A 20,343-nucleotide genomic window follows, 5' to 3' on the forward strand; every position below is an offset into this window, starting at 1 on the left:
ATTAATACGCATGCTTTATCTATGTCTTATACCTGATATTAGCTATATGTTGCCTGTCATTAAGTATACAAAAAGCTGTTTAATAGCAGAATGTTCTTATATGTTCAGCAGAGGCTTCTAATACTAAGACGCCTACGACTGAGGTAGCTTAATAGAGAGTCATATGCATAAATTCTGCTGCAGAGGTAGACTGTAATTTATAAGTTAAAGCAAACTGGGCTTATTATTCATCTAAGGATGGTCTCATCCCCAGTTATACAATAGGTAACTTCATCAATCTCCTTTCCTGCGTCTTGTTGGTTTCATTGTGAGTCGCTTGATTACAGGTTGACCATATCTCTAATGTATAGAATTTATGTGGGCCTAGAATAGCCTAGGGGTGTATTAGAGCTTAAAAGCAGGGTATTTTGTTGTTTTTTTTCTCAAAACTCTGTCATCATACTTTTGTATATATACCCTCTATGCTATTGTATCTCCCTCGTCACAGCTCTGATTTTAGCTTATTCACTTGGCCTTGAGTGTTTAGCAAAGATTTCCTAGTTATAGCATATACTGGCCTATACAGCTACCTGTCAATATCTGTGCATAAGGGTACATGTAGGTAATTTTCATATTCCCTAAATGTTTGAAGGTTTAATTTCTGTGTCTGGGGCCCACTCTTGCTCACTGTTTTATATGTATAATGCTTATAAAGGTAAATCCCTATAGAGCTTCAATACTACCTTATGCAAATCTTATAGAGAGATACCTCTTGTTCTGGCATATAACCTATAATTATCCCAAATATTTAAACCTATTGTTTATAATTGGTCTGTTCGTTTCCAGACGAAAAATACACTACTTAGATGTTCCTAAACAATATCGTTATAATGCTGTTTAATGACGTACTTAAAAGCTCTAACTCCTTAGTACATTTACAAATTTCACATACTACCTGGCTCCGCCCCCCCCCCCCCTCCTATTTTATATTGAGGGCTCTCGCCCGCTGCATCCCCCCTCCCCATAAAACTATAGAGCTATCCCCTCCCTAGCCCTATTCTTATCTTTTATCTGAGTAGATACCTTAATCTTCCTCTTATTTAGCTGGGAGAGGCCCATTTTTGTTTTTGTTATTTTTATGATACTCTATGACAAAACTGAAGTCCCTTTATAAGATAGCCCACATTTTATAATTACGCCTGAAATATTTGAATATATTACTCTACTAATGGTACTGTGTATACATCTATTTGTAAATGTTTTGGGCATACCTGTTATATATTGTATTTGATTACGACTTCAATAAAAAATTGTTTCAAAAAACAAAAAACAAAAAAAACAGACAAAAGCCTAGGTCACACACACAAACGCATGTAAGGAAAGACACACACAGTAAGGCAGGGCCAGACACACATTAAAGGGACACTAAACCCAAATGTTCTCTTTACTGATTCAGATACAGCAGCAATTGTAAGCAACTTTCTAATTTACTCCTATTATCAATTTTCTTCATTCTCTTGTTATCATTATGTAAAAAATAGGAATGTGATGCATAGGAGCCGGACCATTTTTGGTTGAGTACCTAGGTTATGCTTGCTTATTGGTGACTAAATGTCAGTCACCAATAAGCAAGCGCTATCCATGGTGCTGAACCTAAAATGGACCGGCTCCTAAGCTTTACATTCCTGCTTTTAAAATAAAGATAACAAGATAACGAAGAAAAATTGATAATAGTTTAGTGTCCCCTTAAAGAAGAGTAGTCAGCACATGCACATACAAAGACAGACACAAACACCCCTCCCCCAGAGCAAATGTACATTTTAAAATCTGTATTAAATGCTGTACTAAATATACAGCACAGCCCTTAGAAGGCAAGTGTGAAATCATCCAATTCCGTCTAGCCTGCAACACGTGTCCTTATCAAGAAGTATCCAGGTATTCTGAAGACATCTGCGCTCTAGCTGTTGTGAAGAGCTAAGTATTGTAAGTAGAACAAGTATGTGACTGCAAGGGGCCCAGACAACAGCCATACATGTAAATACACTAGCAGAGATTGCTCCGCTTCACCTCCCACAACCTGCATCACTTGCCTTCCCCGCCCACCTCTCACAGAAAGCCTCTGTAGATTAGTTTCCATGGAATAGGGCTCTCAATTCCTCCTGCATTTGATACATGTTGTCCTGTCTCTTAATAATATTGTATTGTTGTACTTTAATCTTTTGTACTCATGAACAGAGCTGCGGAATTTGTTGACTCTTTATTTATATATATATATTATAATAATAATAATAATAATTATAGAAGGACGTAACCCATATAATATTGAATATAAAATATCAATTATTATTAAAAATTATAGATGTACAACAAATCTAAAGAATCCATAGAATATATTTTTTTTACAGTATCTATAATAATTTGTAATCATTATTATTTTTTTTTTTAATATTTAATATTTTAATAACATGCCTTAAAATAAAAAAGATTTAATGTGCGCTAACCCGACACTGCGTGAAACCTGAAGCACTTTATGCATATTTTACGTTTCGATGTTCTTCACATATAAAAAAATATATTTTTTAATTAAATACATATATATATATATATATATATATGACATACTGTTAATGTAAAATATATATCTATACCTATATATCTATATGAATAGATATATAGGTATATATATATATATATATATTATATACAGTATATATATATATATTTAAAATAAAAATAACTATCCTATATGTGAAGAACATTGGAATATTTAATATATAATATAATAATATAATATCAATATTTAGAATAATTACACAGTAAAACACATTATTGAATATTAAAACATTATTATTTTATAGCCCTTTGCAGTCAAATACATGGCCATATACAATATACCTTTGAACCTTTATAAAAAATGTTATTAATATTTTTATGACTATTTTTTCAGATAGTGTTTATATGAGTGTAACAGTCTATTTTAATGTATTTATGTTTGATGCAACTTTTATTTTATCCCTGGTCGCGCTAACACGACCACCGTTAAATTCGATTGAGCACTAGCGAACACATCTACTTTTAGCTTTTAATATGCACACAAATGAACGTGTCAGTGAACGTTAGCGAGCCACTTGTAATCTCGCCCCTAGTATATATATACATGACTGTAATGGTTTGTTTTATTATGTTTTACATGTGTTTTGTTAGCGCGTGTATTACAGGTTGATATAAGCCTGTTACTAGAAAGATCTACACAAAATTTGGAAAATGTTCCATTTGTGGTGTGAAAAACATGGTTTTAGCTGTCACTATTTTATAATTACGAGAATTCTTCAATTTTTACAAGATGGTTTAGATAAAGGGGCCCATTTATAAAGCTCTGATTGGAGCTTGTGGGTCCGTGTTTCTGGCGAGCCTCCAGGCTCGCCAGAAAAAGCAGTTATGAAGCTCCATAACCCTGTCCGCCTGCTCTGATGAGGCAGACAGGAATCGCCACAAATCAACCCGATCGAGTACGATCGGGTTGATTGACACCTCCCTGCTGGTGGCCAATGGGCCGCGAGTCAGCAGGGGGCGGCGTTGCACCAGCACCTCTTGTGAGCTGCTGGTGCAATGCTGAATACGGAGAGCGTATTGCTCTCCGCATTAAGCGAGGCCTTGCGGACCTTTGATAATTCGACCCCAAAGTCTTATCTTCAAGTTATTTGAAGGGTCAAATTTTGGCTATTTCTGTTTTATGCTAAAAAAAGATTTTGTACATGTAAAACATTTGTTCATGTTTTAGCCAGGATAAGACCAGTAATTAAACCAATTTCTCCTCCTTGGAACCTTTATCTGGTTTTGAGAACTTTACAAGTTTCTCCTTTTGAACCTACCGTATGTATGGCTTAGATATTCAGCTTCTTGGAAGGTTTTGCTCCTATTAGCAATTCTGAATACAAAGTTAGGACCAGCACTGTTATCAGATTCCAGTTCTACCAGGAGTCACTGCAAAAACTCCCAAAGTATAATGAACAAGTCTCAAAAAATGGTAGAACGGAGTAAAGTAAAAATCCATTTATTGTTACATCAAACAAACCACAACATTTTGGGGAGTTCCCCTTCATCATGTGATCTTTTAGTAATATCTTCCACCAAAATAGTTCCTGAATTTTCTGCTCTTCCTTGCAAGCCTCCTTATCCTTTTAGCAAGATAAGGTGGTATTAAGGGCTGTTTTTCTTCCTGAAGTGGTTTCTTCAGATACTGTCAACTAGGAGGTTGTAGTCCCTTCTATTTGCCCTAATTACAAAAATTTAAAAGAAAGACTTTTACATTATTTAGATTTTGTAAAAGCAATAAAATTCTATTTGCAAGCCACAAATGATTTAAAACAATTCTCTAGTTTATTTGTTCATTTCTCAGGTCCAGGTAAAGGTCAGAAGGCCACCACTGTTTATTTAGCTTCTTGAGTAAAACACTTGATTTACAAGGTTTACTTAGAAGCAGGAAAGTTTCCCTCAAAATTCATTACTGCTCATTCTACTATATCAGTTTCCACTTTCTGGGCATTTATAAATGAGGCTTCTGTTGAAAAAAATTGCAGACAGCTTCCTGGTCTTCCTTACATACTTTCACTAAATTCTTCCATTTTTATGTTTTTGCCTCTTCTGCGTTTGAAAGGAAAGTTCTCCAGGAAGCAGTATCTGGTAATTAGGGGCCTGTGGACTCCACAGCTTGGGTATTAGATCCCAGTAGTAATGGTAGTAAGCTCTCAACACTTTATGAAAGAAAACAAAATGTATACTCACCTAATAAATTCATTTCTTTCATGGTGTTGAGAGTTCACGAGACCCGCCCAATTTTATTTAGCCTTTACTGGCGTCAGTTCTAGTTTCCACCTCATTTTCCCTACTTTGTCATTTCCTACATTTCTACTTTTTCTTTATTGACTAAACATTAGACTGAGATACTAGAGAGGTGGGAGGGATTAAAACCCCTTTAATGGTTGGGAATGTTTGCCTCCTAGTGGCCAGAAGTTGAATCCTAGAAGTAATGGATCATGGACTCTCATCTCCATGAAAGAGATGGATTTGTCGGCTGAACATATGTAAATGTTTTTATGTATGTAATTTTAAGGTATTTAAAGAGGGACATTATCATTATAGTGTGCATGTGTGTTTGATATGTGAAAAATAACCCTGTATATATGCTGTTAACCCCTTAACGATGGTCGCTTAGCCCTTAATGACAAACCACATCGCTGTACGATGGCTGTGTCCTGGCCGATTTAAGAGGTAAACATAAATGTTGTTTTCTTTTATCAGATGCTACATCAGAAATAGAAAAGGAATTTGCTGTTCTCAGGCAACACTGACTGTTGGTCTGAATATAAAACCTTCAAGCTGAAAGGATCACCTATGAAAACCTTGAAGTTTAAAGTATCTTCTAGATCCTGGTTTCTCAATGGCCGATTTTCCAGTACTGGACCATGACATGCCTACGCTGCATGCTCTGACAGGCCTGCCGCTCCACACATAAGGGAAACCAGGCAGGCCTGACAGAGTGCCTGGTAACTCATAGCATCCCACTGACACCAATGAAATCATATATTTCCTTCCCCCACTGACATATATATATATATATATATATATATATATATATATATATATATATATATATATATATATATATATATATATATATATATATATATATATATGTGTGTGTGTAAATGCCAGGTTTACCCGGGTAATGCTAGCATTACCCAACTTCTTACTTTAACTGCAACATACATATACAGTATATATATATGTGTGTGTATAAACATGTGTATGTATGTGTATATATGTATATATAAATAAATATATATATATATATATATATATATATATATACATACATACACACACATTAAAACGTAAATACACATGTATACACATACAGTCATGGCCAAAAATATTGGCACCCCTGCATTTCTGTCAGATAATGCACCACTTCGCAAAAATTGTTGCAATTACAAATTTTTAGGCTTTCTCAAATTTATTTATTTTTGCCTAGATTTAGAGTTCTGCGTTAGCCGTCAAAAGCAGCGTTAAGGGGTCCTAACGATGCTTTTGGCCGCCCCCTGGTATTTAGAGTCGGCCAGGTAAAGGTGTACCGCTCACTTTCAAGCCGCAACTTTTCCATACTGCAGATCCCCTTACGCCAATTGCATATCCTATCTTTTCAATGGGATCTTCCTAACGCCGGTATTTAGAGTCTTGGCTGAAGCGAGCATTACACCTCTACCGACAAGACTCCTAACGCCCATGGAAAGGCTGTAGTTAAGAGCTTTATGGGCTAACGCCGGTATATGAAGCTCTTAACTACAGTGCTCTAAAGTACACTAACACCCATAAACTACCTATGTACCCCTAAACCGAGGTCCCCCCACATCGCCGCCACTATAATAAATATTTTTAACCCCTAATCTGCCGACCGCACATCACCGCTACCTACATTTTCCCTATGAACCCCTAATTTGCTGCCCCTAACACCGCCGACACCTACATAATATTTATTAACCCCTAATCTGCCCCCCCAACGTCGCCGCCACCTAACTTCAAGTATTAACCCCTAATCTGCCGACCGGACCTCGCCGCTTCTATAATAAATGTATTAACCCCTAAAGCTAAGTCTAACCCTAACACCCCCCTAAGTTAAATATAATTTGAATCTAATGAAATAAATTAACTCTTATTAACTAAAGTATTCCTATTTAAAACTAAATACTTACCTGTAAAATAAACCCTAATATAGCTACAATATAATGAATAATTATATTGTAGCTATTTTAGGATTTATATTTCTTTTACAGGCAACTTTGTATTTATTTTAACTAGGTACAATAGCTATTAAATAGTTATTAACTATTTAATAGCTAACTAGTTAAAATAATTACAAAATTACCTGTAAAATAAATCCTAACCTAAGTTACAATTAAACCTAACACTACACTATCATTAAATTAATTAAATAAATTAGCTACCAATACCTACAATTAAATACAATTAAATAAACTAAACTAAATTACAAAAAAACAAACACTAAATTACAGAAAATAAAAAAATATTACAAGAATTTTAAACTAATTACACCTAATCTAAGCCCCCTAATAAAATAAAAAAAATAAAAAAAATAATAAAAGTCCCTACCCTATTCTACATTACAAAGTAATCAGCTCTTTTACCAGCCCTTAAAAGGGCATGCCCCAAAGTAATCAGCTCTTTTGTCTGTAAAAAAAAATACAACCCCCCCAACATTAAAATCCACCACCCACATACCCCTACTCTAATCCACCCAAACCCCCCTTAAATAAACCTAACACTACCCCCCTGAAGATCTCCCTACCTTGAGTCGTCTTCACCCAGCTGGGCCGAAGTCTTCATCCGATGGGGCAGAAGAGGTCATCCAGACCGGCAGAAGTCTTCATCCTATCCAGGCAGAAGAGGACATCCGGACCGGCAGAAATCTTCATCCAAGCGGCATCTTCTATCTTTATCCATGCAGAGCGGAGCCATCTTCTTCCCAGCCGACCCGGATCCATGCCCTTCAACCGACGCCTACTCGCCGAATGAAGGTTCCTTTAAATGATGTCATCCAAGATGGCGTCCCTCAAATTCCGATTGACTGATAGGATTCTATCAGCCAATCGGAATTAAGGTAGGAAAAATCTGATTGGCTGATTCAATCAGCCAATCAGATTCAAATTCAATCCAATTGGCTGATCCAATCAGCCAATCAGATTGAGCTTGCATTCTATTGGCTGATCGGAACAGCCAATAGAATGCAAGCTCAATCTGATTGGCTGATTGGATCAGCCAGTCAGATTGAACTTGAATCTGATTGGCTGATTGAATCAGCCAATTAGATTTTTCCTACCTTAATTCTGATTGGCTTATAGAATCCTATCAGCGAATTGGAATTCGAGGGACGCCATCTTGGATGACGTCATTTAATGGAACCTTCATTCGGCGAGTAGGCATCGGTTGAAGAGGATGGATCCGTGTCGGCTGGGAAGAAGATGGCTCCGCTCCGCATGGATGAAGATAGAAGATGCTGCTTGGATGAAGATGTCTGCCGGTCCGGATGTCCTCTTCTGCCCGGATAGGATGAAGACTTCTGCCGGTCTGGATGTCCTTTTCTTCCCTCATCGGATGAAGACTTCAGCCCGGCTGGGTGAAGACGACTCAAGGTAGGGAGATCTTCAGGGGGGTAGTGTTAGGTTTATTTAAGGGGGGTTTGGGTGGGTTAGAGTAGGGGTATGTGGGTGGTGGGTTTTAATGTTGGGGGGTTGTATTTTTTTTTACAGGCAAAAGAGCTGATTACTTTGGGGCATGCCCCGCAAAGCTGGTAAAAAAAGCTGATTACTTTGTAATGTAGAATAGGGTAGGGACTTTTATTATTTTTTTTTTATTTATTTTTTTTTATCAGGGGGCTTAGATGTAATTAGTTTAAAATTCTTGTAATATTATTTTTATTTTCTGTAATTTAGTGTTTGCTTTTTTTGTAATTTAGTTTAGTTTATTTAATTGTATTTAATTGTAGGTATTGGTAGCTAATTTATTTAATTAATTTAATGATAGTGTAGTGTTAGGTTTAATTGTAACTTAGGTTAGGATTTATTTTACAGGTAATTTTGTAATTATTTTAACTAGGTAGCTATTAAATAGTTAATAACTATTTAATAGCTATTGTACCTATTTAACATAAATACAAAGTTGCCTGTAAAATAAATATAAATCCTAAAATAGCTACAATATATGTAGCTATATTAGGGTTTATTTTACATCTAAGTATTTAGTTTTAAATAGGAATACTTTAGTTAATAAGAGTTAATTTATTTTGTTAGATTAAAATTATATTTAATTTAGGGGGGTATTAGGTTTAGGGTTAGACTTAGTTTTAGGGGTTAATACATTTATTATAGTAGCGGCGAGGTCTGGTCGGCAGATTAGGGGTTAATACTTGAAGTTAGGTGGCGGCGACGTGGGGGGGCAGATTAGGGGTTAATAAATATTATGTAGGTGTCGGTGATGTTGGGGGCATCAGATTAGTGGTTCATAGGGATAATGTAGTTGGCGGCGGTGTCCGGAGCGGCAGATTAGGGGTCAATTGTGTAATGCAGGTGTCAGCGATAGTGGGGTCGGCAGATTAGGGGTTAATAAGTGTAAGGTTAGGGGTGTTTAGACTCAGGGTTCATGTTAGGGTGTTAGGTGCAGACTTAGAAAGTGTTTCCCAATAGGAAACAATGGGGCTGCGTTGGGAGCTTAACACTGCTTTTTTGCAGGTGTTAGGTTTTTTTTCAGCCCAAACTGCCCCATTGTTTTCTATGGGGGAATCGTGCACGAGCACGTTTTGCAAGCTTACCGCTACCATAAGCAACACTGGTATTGAGGGTTGAAGTGGCGGTAAATTCGGCTGAACGCTCCCTTTTTGGAGCCTAATGCAGCCCTTCAGACAACTCTAAATACCAGCGTTGTTTGGAAGCAGCGGTAGGAAAAAAAGCTGCGTTAGCTACGCGGGTCTTTACCGACAAAACTCTAAATCTAGCCATTTGTTTGTATTGGTATGACACAAAAAAATCCAAATCTGACACATTCCACGCAAAATTACAAAAATGGACTGGACAAAATTATTGGCAACTTCTCAAAATTGTAAGAAATAATTGCATTCCAAGTTTGTGATGCTCCTGTAATTTGTAATTAAACTCACCTGTATCAATTAACAGGTGCTGACAATATAGAAATCACACCAGCAACTAGTTAAAATGGTGAAAAATGTACTCAACCTTTCTGTTGTGTGTCTGTCTGCCACACTGAGCATAGAGAAGAGAAAGAGCAACAAAGAATTGTCTGATTATTTAAGGAACAAAAATTGTGGAAAAGCATGGACAATCTCAAGTTTGCAAGTCCATCTCCAGAGATATTATTGTTCCTGTGTCAACATTGCCAAGAAGTTTGCAGCCCATGGCACTGTAGCTAATCTCCCTGGACTTGGATAAAAGAGAAAAATTGATCAAAGATTGCAGCAAAGGATAGTTCATATGGTGGATAAAGAACCTCGATCAACTTCCAGACAAATTCAAGATGACCTTCAGGCACAGGGTACAAATGTGTCAGCTCGCACTATACGTCTGAATGAAAAGGGACGCTATGGTAGGAGACCCAGGAGGACCGCACTGCTGACACAGAAACATAAAAAAGCCAGATTGGAGTTTGCCAAAACTTACTTGAGGAAGCCAAAATCCTTTTGGGAGAATGTGCTGCAGACAGACAAAACAAAATTACAGCTTTTTGGTAAAGCCCATCAGTCTACTGTTTTTAGGGGAAAAAATGAGGCTTTTAAAGAAAAAGAATACGGTCCCTACAGTCAAACATGGTGGAGTTCACTGATATATTGGGGTTGCTTTGCTGCTTCAGGCACTAAATGTCTTGACTGTGTGCATGGCATTATGAATTCTGAAGGCTACCAAAGAATTCTGTGTAGGGCCCAGGGTCAGAAAGTTGGGTCTCCGTCAGAGGTCATGGGTCTTACAGCAGGACAATGACCCAAAGCACACATCAGAAAGCACCCAGAAATGGCTTAAGACAAAGCGCTGGAGAGTAGTGAACTGACCAGCAATGAGTCCAGATCTCAATCCCATAGAGCACCTGTGGAGAGATCTCAAAACAGCAGTTGGGAAAAAGGAAACCTTTCAATATGAGAGACCTGGAGCAGTTGGCGAAAGAAGAGTTGTCCAAAATTCCAGTAGAGAGGTGTAAGAAACTCATTGATGGTTACAGGAAGCGATTGATTTCAGTTATTTTTTTCCAAGGGGTGTGCTACCAAATATTATATTGAGGCTGCCAATAATTTTGTCCAGTCTAATTTTTTGAGTTTTGTGTGGAATGTGTGAGATTTTGTTTTTTTTCCACTTTTTTGTGTCACACCAATACAAACAAAAGAAATAAACATGAGAATGCCTAAACATTTGTAATTGCAACAATTTTCTGGGCAAAGTGGTGCATTATCTGACAGAAATGCAGGGGTGCCAATATTTTTGGCCATGCCTGTATATAGGAATATATATATTTTACAAAAAAATATATATATATTGAGAAAAAAGAAAATTTTCTTCTGCGTAAAAAATATACGCAGAGATTACAAGTTTGGCGTTCACAGGGGTGCGGGGCTAACAAGGCTTTTTTTTCTAACGCTACCTTAAGCCAACACTGGTATTACAGGTTTTTTTAAACCTGGCGTTAGCCGCAAAAAGGTGACCGTAGAGCAGAATTTAGCTCCACATCTCACCTCAATACCAGCGTTGCTTAAATCAGCCATAAGCTGGCTAAACATGCTCGTGCACGATTTCCCCATAGAAAACAATGGGGCTGAGCTGGCTAGAAAAAACCTAACACCTGCAAAAAAGCAGCGTCCAGCTTCTAACGCAGCCCCATTGTTTCCTATGGGGAAGTAAAAAATTTGTCTGCACCTAACACCCTAACATGAACCCCGAGTCTAAACACCCCTAATCTTACACTTATTAACCGCTAATCTGCCGCCCCCGACATTGTCGCCACCTGCATTATACTATTAACCCCTAATCTGCCACTCCGGACACCGCCACCAACTACATTATAGTTTTATAGTTATTAACTCCTAATCTGCTGCCCCCAACACCGCCACCACCTACATTATATTTATTAACCCCTAATCTGCCCCCCCCCAACGTCGCCGCAACTATATTAAATTTATTAACCCCTAATCTGCCGCCGCCAACGTCGCCGCTACTATAATAAAGGTATTTATACCATTTTATTACTGTCCATGAACAAGCACATTTCTCTAAAGCTTATCTTTTATTTTTCATCTGTTAATGCCCAAGAAATAGCTAGATTTATACCTGAACAATTATATCTCATAGAAAGTTATTTTTTTATTTAGTTGTTATACAAAACATCTGATATATGATATTTTCACATAAATGAATGCGTATTTGTATTTCTGGAAATCATGATATGCCTATCTCATGATTTTTTCTTTTTTTTTTTTAAATGATTATTAATACTAGAATTTGTACATATATCTTTGCACATACTTGTATGTACTGTATATATATATATATATATATATATATATATATATATATATATATGTCAGAAATCTTTTACAGACATACTTACATGTCCCTAAATTCCTTTTTTTGTTCTAAACAATGTTGTTTTTAATAGCTCAGTGTTTATTTATACCACTATATGTATATAGTGTAAATATATAATTATTCTGAGCAAGGTATCATATGTATTTATTTGCAATTAATGGATATTTTAAGAGCTAAGCCAGTTTTCTCTCTGCACCCGTGTAACCCTTCCTGATTGCAGTCTAGTTTGAAACACCACCCCTACACAGGTGTTATAAAATGGGCTGGCATTTAAGATGACATTTCTTAATGAAAATGAAATTCAAGAGAAGGAAGAAAAACACTTAAAATAGCTTGACAGTAAAGAGGTAATTTTAATTTCTGCTGTATCTGATGCATGACAGTTTAATGTTAGGTAGACTATCCCTTTGATTCAATATAATCTTAAACTGATAGCTCAAACAACATTCGATTATTAAAAACATTGTCAGAAATATTACACTGTGTGGCCTAATGTCATCATCAATGTTTATCTTTAATACTAATTTCACATATACATACTTTCAAAGTATAATACACAATGTAACAAATGGCACTTACAAGTTCTGATTAGTGATCAATGACCCAAGTATAGAGCAATTTGATTTGTTAGAGATAGTAGAAAATGTATATTTCAATCAGATAGGCTGATTTAATTAATCACGTGATTATGCATTTACCAATAAGAAGTTATGGAAAATTTTACCAGTTTGTGGGTTGTTTAGGAGTTTGAGTATTGTGTCAAATGTGGTGCGAAAGTGTTGCGTTAAATTTGGTGCGAAGTGGAGAGTGGAACTTGTATTACATGAGTTAAACATGGTGCAAATAGATTTATCCAAAAAAAAAGGAAATTCATTTATTTCATTTTTATCCCTATATCTACTAGTGCACCAAATTTGGGGCAATACTTCCCACCAAATTTGGAGCAATAATATTGTCCCCTTGCTTTTTAATGAGAGACAAAGATGTAACATAATCCATAAGTAGGGTAACATCTCCCTAATTTACTTTTATTATCTAATATGCTTCATTGTCTTGCAGCATCGAACATAATCTTTCTGTGTTTTCAGACTCCCATTGATTTCTATGGCATTCACAACCTCAAGGGTGGCGGTTTGAACGATAGGTACACTGCGTCAGAATAGATGCAAGCGTACCTGTTGAATGTTGATAAATTGGCAAGAGGGTCAAATAGAGTCGAATGTGACAGTGGATAATCAGTATTCCGCTTGAATAACACAAGCATCGATCTGCGTCGGATTTATATCGCGGGAGCGTATATTACGTCACACATTTCAACATTTGACAATCTTGACACTTTGTTAACTGCGGTGGATCAACTTTGCATCTAATTTGATGTGAGATTCCAGCATATTATCAGTTGAAGCATTGACAAATCGGCCCCTAAGGCTTCAATTTTAAATCTGATAAATAACTAAACAAAGATAACTGTGTACTCCTCTTAGTCCTGTACCTTGAAAGTTACAATATATATATATGGAAAGAGAGAAATTAATTTTAAACAGAATTATTAAACATTGTAAATTCATATAAATTATTTGCAGAATTCAATAAAAGAAATTTACATCCAGGATGGGTGTTTACATTGCAGTTTGAAAATCCACAAAACTTCCCTCTGATCTAGAAGGCGTTCCCTATCTCCCCCCCCCCTTTGTGCTTGGGTATATGGTCTATTCCCTGTACTTGTAACAAGGCATCCCTAGACTCATGTTCCTGTCAAAAATGTTTTGCTATGCTATGGGTGTATTGCTGTCAGGATTTTTCATGTCCCTAAGGTGTTGTAAAGTTCTATCTCTAAGGGCACGCTTGGTGCGTCCGACATATTGCTTATTACACCCTTTACATGTTAACAAATAAATAACATGTGTTGTTTTGCAATTGATATTAAATCTGATGTCATATTCCGAACCTGTAACCAATGACGTACACTTGTTGCCTGTCTTAATGTGTGTTGATGTTTTGCAAACATTGCCATGACATTTGTAACAACCAATGCTGCTAGGTAGCCATGTGCGCTGTTGGCTTTTAGACAACAAAGAAGAAGACAACACATTTCGAAGGGTCCTAGCTCTATTAGTAGAAAAATGACAACCATTAGAAATGACCTGTCTCAATTTGCTATCTCCTTGTAGAATAGGAAGGCATTCACGTATGATACTGCAAATTTTGGAATAATTGCGGCTGTAAGTGTTGAAGAAAGTTGGTATTTTATCACCATATTGTCTGATATTTGTTTTTTGTTTCTTGTGAGTTTCAGTCAAATGTTTTTAATATGAACTATCTCTTGAGCAGTTCCTTTTTGTGCAAACAAATTGACCATAAGGTATGGATTTAATTGTGTGCTGTGGGTCACAAGAAGTGGAGTGTAATATAGTGTTGCCAACTGTAGTTTTTAAAAAAAGTTCAACTTCGATAGAAGATGAAGTGGATTTGACAGCGACATCCAGAAAATTAATACTTGATGTGTTGTGCTCCGATGTGAAAGAAAGGTTGAAATTGTTACAGTTGATATAGTGATGAAACTGGTGGATGGACTGGTCATCAACCTCCCACACCAGCACCAAATCATAAATATATCTCCCATAATATTTGATGTTATTCCTGAATAGGTTACTATCTCCAAAAATGTGGCACAGTTCCCAAAATCCCATATAGAGATTTGCATAGGACGGTGTGAATTTGGCACCCATGGCTGTGCCACGTTTTTGCAAATAGTAACGATCTTCAAATAAAAAAAAATGTGAGTGAGTATGTATTCCACCATTGTATACAAAAATTGGGTGGTACAAGTGTCATATTGTGAATATAAGTTCAAAAAATGTTCAAGTGCTTTCAAACCTTTTGTGTGTGGAATTGAATTACACAATGATGAAACATCTATAGTAACAAATCTGTATGTGTCATGCCATTGTATATATATATATATATATATATATATATATATATATATATATTTAATAATAAAAATTAAAACATAGGAATAAAAAATATGTATAACGTGCTTCCGATTTCATCTCACATGAAGAATTACTAATCTTAAAGCGTTCTTGAATTATTAAATATAAAATATATTTTTTTTATTATTATTACAAATTATTACGCATTATTGAAATATTAAATATAAACTATTAAAAAATATTAATAATAATTATTAAAAATTATATATAATGTAAAAAATTCTAAACAATTCATAGTATATATATATATAATATTCTATGGATTATTTAGAATTTTTTACATTATATATAATTTTTAATAATTATTATTATTTTTTAATAGTTTATATTTAATATTTCAAGAATGTGCTTTAAGATTTCTAATTCTTCATGTGCGCTATCCCGAAACAGCGTAGACCTAAAGAGCAAAACCTGAAGTTCGTTATGCATATTTTACATTCCTATGTTCTGCACATAGAAAATGTTTTAATTTGTATCGTTATATATATATAATATTGATATTGATCATATTAATGTAAAATAGATATCTATACCTATATATCTGTAGGAATAGATATATAGGTATATACAGATATACATAGGAATATAAAAAAAAAATCTGTATCTGAAGAACATTAGAATATGAAATGTACACAGTATATATACAGTAAAAAACATAAATATATATAAACACACACATATATATATACTGTATATATTAGTGTTTATATAAGTAGTGTTTATATGAGTGTAACAGTATTTATGTTGTGTTTAGTGCAACTCTTTTTTAACAATCTACCTTTTACACAAGGTTTTCAGTAATGCTAACTAGACAAGCGTAAAATGTGATTGCGCTCTTGCAATCACATTTACTTTCAACTTGTATTCAAGATTCCAATATCGCTCATGCTCAACAATTAGAGCACCACTTGTATCCCATAATCTGTGTTTGTATGTTCTATGTTTGAATTAGATTTGAAATAAAAAAAAACAATAATACAAGTGGTCATGCAATGTTTTTGTGCACCAATTCAAATGTTTTGAAATGGATACAAATTTGAGACCTACGCTTTACAAATGTACTTTCATCTTCTTTGTTTATTCTGTGGGCCCTCAAATACTGAGGACAGATGTTTCACAGACATCTGCATTGTCTTTGAATATTTTATCATTTTTTTGATCACTTAAGTAACTGATTATGGGTATTTTTATGGTGTTTCATTATGTTAATCTATGGGTCCGTATATGCTAAAATAAATTCTAAAATAGACCCATGAAGGTGCTTGGATTTTTTTAGATTAGAATATTACTTTTAATAACATAAATGCAATAAATAGCACCTAGTAACACCTATACTGATAAAAAAAAGTTTTTTTCCTTACACCATTTTATTCTTAATTACATTTAGGTCAGATTCTTCTTAGCAAAGCTTTAAAAACAGTTTTGTGCATTAACACAATATTTTTTCCCCCTTTTACCTTTTAAAACCAATGCAGATTTTCACCTTGCATTTAACTAATTTTATTGTTCAAGGCTTTTACTGTAAAATGATAGCTTTAAAAAACATACATTAAAAAAACATTAAAAACATACATTGTTGATGGCCACTAGAATGGTCAGGCTGGGATTAAGAATTCATTATTATTTTTCCGTCAAGGTTTCTGTATGAATAAGTTTAACATAAATGATTTGATGAATTCCAGAAATAATTCTTTAGTGGTCTGAGAAATAAATATCAGCAGGGTGAATGGGTCCAATACATACAGTTACTGTATGTACCTTGTAACAATGTGAAACATTCCTTCCTGTGTGATAAATACACAAATAGATCATGTACAGCTATTCAATTTACAAATCAAATTGTTGTGATGTATTAACTAGTGTGAAATCAGAAAAAGCAATTAACTGTAGGCATTGCTTGTTGTATAACATTTTCTTGAAACCATTGTTACATGGTCTTAAGACGACCTAACCTGATCCAATAGCGTTTACTTTTTGAGGCTTAACTAACCCAAGAGGTGCTTGTAATATTAAGAGTAATAATTTGAATTTTCAGGCACAATAGGACCATTTTCTGAGACCTTTGTGAAATAAGGACATAGATATATAAAAGAAGTATATTTCCAGATAAAAGGCAAGATAAGAGGGAGATATGAAATGATACGGTGGAGGCGCACAGAGATTTCCTGCAACACAGAGCTTTGTAAGGACATTGTAGTAAAAATGAATACTTAAAAACTGATCTCATGATGCTTAGCTTTAAAAATAATTAATTGGTTGACCCAACAAAGTAAGCATGTAACCTGAGTAGTGTATAGCAGCAGTGTTTGCAACAATGTATAATATTGCTGCAAACAATGCTGCTATATAGTGCTGAAGACACACTCGTAAACCTATGTCGGTATGTTCTTTAATGAAGGAAACCAAAAGAACAAAGTACCATTGATTATGGATGTTTTTAACTCCATGCTCTATGTGAATCATAAAAATTTAATTTTGTATTGCAGGCCCCTTTAATATTCATTATACAAGAAACCAATGTTTGAATGGAACTAAAAAAGTGAAAATATTAACATTAGCTTCATCCAATCAAAAAGATAAAGGGACAGTCTAGTCAAAATTAAACTTTCACGATTCAGATAGGTCATGCAATTTTAAACAACTATAAAATTTGCTTTTATCATCAAATTTGCTTTGTTCTCTTGGTATTCTTTGTTGAACGCTAAACCTAGGTATGGTCAGATGCTAATTTCTAAGCCCTGGAAGGCCGCTTCTTATCTCAGGGCATTTTGACAGTTTTCACCGCTAGAGGGCATTAGTTCATGTGTATCATATAGATAACATTGTGCTTACGCCCATGCAGTTACCTAGGAGTCAGCACTAATTGGCTAAAATGCAAGTCTTTAAAAAGAACTAAAATAAGAGGACAGTCTGCAGAGGCTTAGATACAAGGTAATCATAGAGGTAAAAAGTATATTAATTTAACAGTGTTGGTTATGCAAAACTGGGGAATGGGTAATAAAAGGATTATCTATCTTTTTAAACAATAAAAATTCTAGAGTAGACTGTCCATTCGTTTAATGAGAAAAATACATAAACTTATATGTTTGTTGGTTGTTTTGTGACTTTACAAAGATAAGTATACAGTAGCTTGACCAAGTCAGGCAATGGGTCGGAATCAATCAGGGAGCGGCAGTACAAAAGACAGTCCAAATGGCAAACTCCAAAACTATTCAAAGTTCAACAATAGGGAAATCATCAGTAAACAAGCACAGGAACAAAGGCCATGGCAATGAGTATGAACAACTTCAATGCCAGATCACTGAGCTAGGGTCTAGTCTTTTAAAGGGGACTAATTACATATAAGACATACTTGATCATGTGTGTACAGGCAGCATGAACCTCAGAAAGGTTGTATATCCACAATAGATCCTTCAGCCACTAAGACCCCCAAATGGCCCACAGATAGAACACTGGTCTGTAAGCCAGGAGACATGTTTGATTCCCCAAGTAACAGGTCAGGTTTCACCTTATGTCATAGTCATGTGGGATTACACTCCAGAACACTAGGAGGAGGCAAAAATACCCTAATATACCAGAGCTTTAATCTCTCCCATGATGTGCTAAAGAAGTGCTGAAAAGCAGAGTTTCAAACTGAAAATTATGGTCTTTAACTGATAAATTCTGTGTGACTCTGTGATGGGAATAAGGAATAAGGCATTGTCACGGATACCAGGCTGCCAAGGCTACCCCCTCCCCCACTACCTGGCTCAGTCCTTTTTAAATCAGTTTTGGCCTTTTCAAGGCTTATGGGATCTCTTAAACTCTTCCTGTCTCTTGTTTTGCTGTTTGTTCCTCCTCATGGAATAGTTGGTAGCTTACCGCCTAATAACTTGCCAGCCGGCCGGGCTCCTGGAACTACTGGCTGTCCGGTTTACCCCGGACACCCGCTGACCTTTACTCCAGGTCACTCCAGCGTCCCTTTGCCCCAGAGCTTCGCTCTTTTGGGGATTAATATCCCCTAGGGAGGGCAAGAGATGGGGGGAATGCCAGAAGAGAGCTCCCTTGGGAACTTGGGGTTCCAAACCCCCCATCTACCCCTACTCCACTTGTGCTTACCCGGGGTACCTTTGATCCACTGCCGCTCCGGCCCCCAGCGACGGATCATGGCGCTTTTTGGACTTGAACCCCTTGGGGCCCGGAACTCTCCGTTGGTAACTTGGAATAGCTGCTGCTCCCTCAGAATCACCCTGAAACCACCACCTCTGTGTTGCGGAGACTGTATGGAACTATGGATGCTATGGGGCGCCAGCCTGTCTGGTGGGGCGGGATTGGCGGAAGATCTGGGGATCAGATAAGACCCTTATCATGATGAGTTGGATGTATGTAAGTGTGTGTGTTTCACAATAAAGTCTGTTCATGTTTTACCTGAATACTGGTTTTGTCTGGTTATTTGGGTGGGCTCTAGCTATAATCACTTCTCTCCACTCTATAGCTACAAGTACCAGGTATAGGAAGACCCCCCTTGGCGGAGCTACACAGTTGGGGTAGCCAGTGTCTATCACAGGAGCTCCCTTGGGAACTTGGGATTTTGGACCCCCCTACAACCCCTACTTCCCCTGGCTTACCCGGTGTACCTTTGACATGCTACCGCTACGGCCCCAGCAATGGATCATGTCGCTTTTTGGACTGGGAAACCTTGGGGTCCTGAGCTCTCCATTGGTACTTGGGAATAGCCGCTGCTCAATCACCCCAAAACCATCACCTCTGTATTACGGGGACATTATGGGACTGTGGCTCCTATGGGGCGCCAGTCTGCCTGGAGGGGCGGGAATAGTGTGAGATGTGGGGGTCAAATAAGAATCTTATCATGATGAGCTGTGTGTATATAAGCAGTTTGTGTCTCACAATAAAGTCTGTTCATGTTTCGTCTGGATACTGGTTTTGTCTGGCTATTTGGGGGGTTCTAGCTATAATCACTTCTCTCCGCTCTATAGCTACAAGTTACAGATATAGGAAGGACCCCCTTGGTGGAGCTACCCAGTCAGGTTAGCCGGTGTCCGTCACAACTGGTTGGCAGTGGTGGAATGTTTCCTTCTACCTGGGACATCCAAACCACCAACAAGTCCTCTTTGGATGGAGTAGCAGTACTCAGAGCTCAGAAAGTGTACTCTCAAAGACTTGCTGGAAGCCCGTAGGCAAGTGGCCGGCAACAAGTCAAAGGCAGCGAT

At 36.5% G+C, this 20,343-nt stretch overlaps 1 protein-coding gene across 1 annotated transcript in view; it reads right to left on the reverse strand.

Moving 5' to 3' along the window:
• Positions 1-4,017: 4,017 nt before the first annotated feature.
• ADGRD2 (adhesion G protein-coupled receptor D2) overlaps positions 4,018-20,343 on the reverse strand; it is a 677,900-nt gene continuing 661,574 nt past the window's right edge. The window contains exon 23 of the mRNA XM_053695488.1: positions 4,018-4,255. Coding sequence (XP_053551463.1) covers positions 4,227-4,255 — 29 coding nt within the window. The 3' untranslated portion in view covers positions 4,018-4,226. The remainder of the gene's footprint in view (positions 4,256-20,343) is intronic.

This window comes from Bombina bombina, chromosome 12 (assembly GCF_027579735.1).
Source record: "Bombina bombina isolate aBomBom1 chromosome 12, aBomBom1.pri, whole genome shotgun sequence".
Taxonomy (NCBI): Eukaryota; Metazoa; Chordata; class Amphibia; order Anura; family Bombinatoridae; genus Bombina; species Bombina bombina.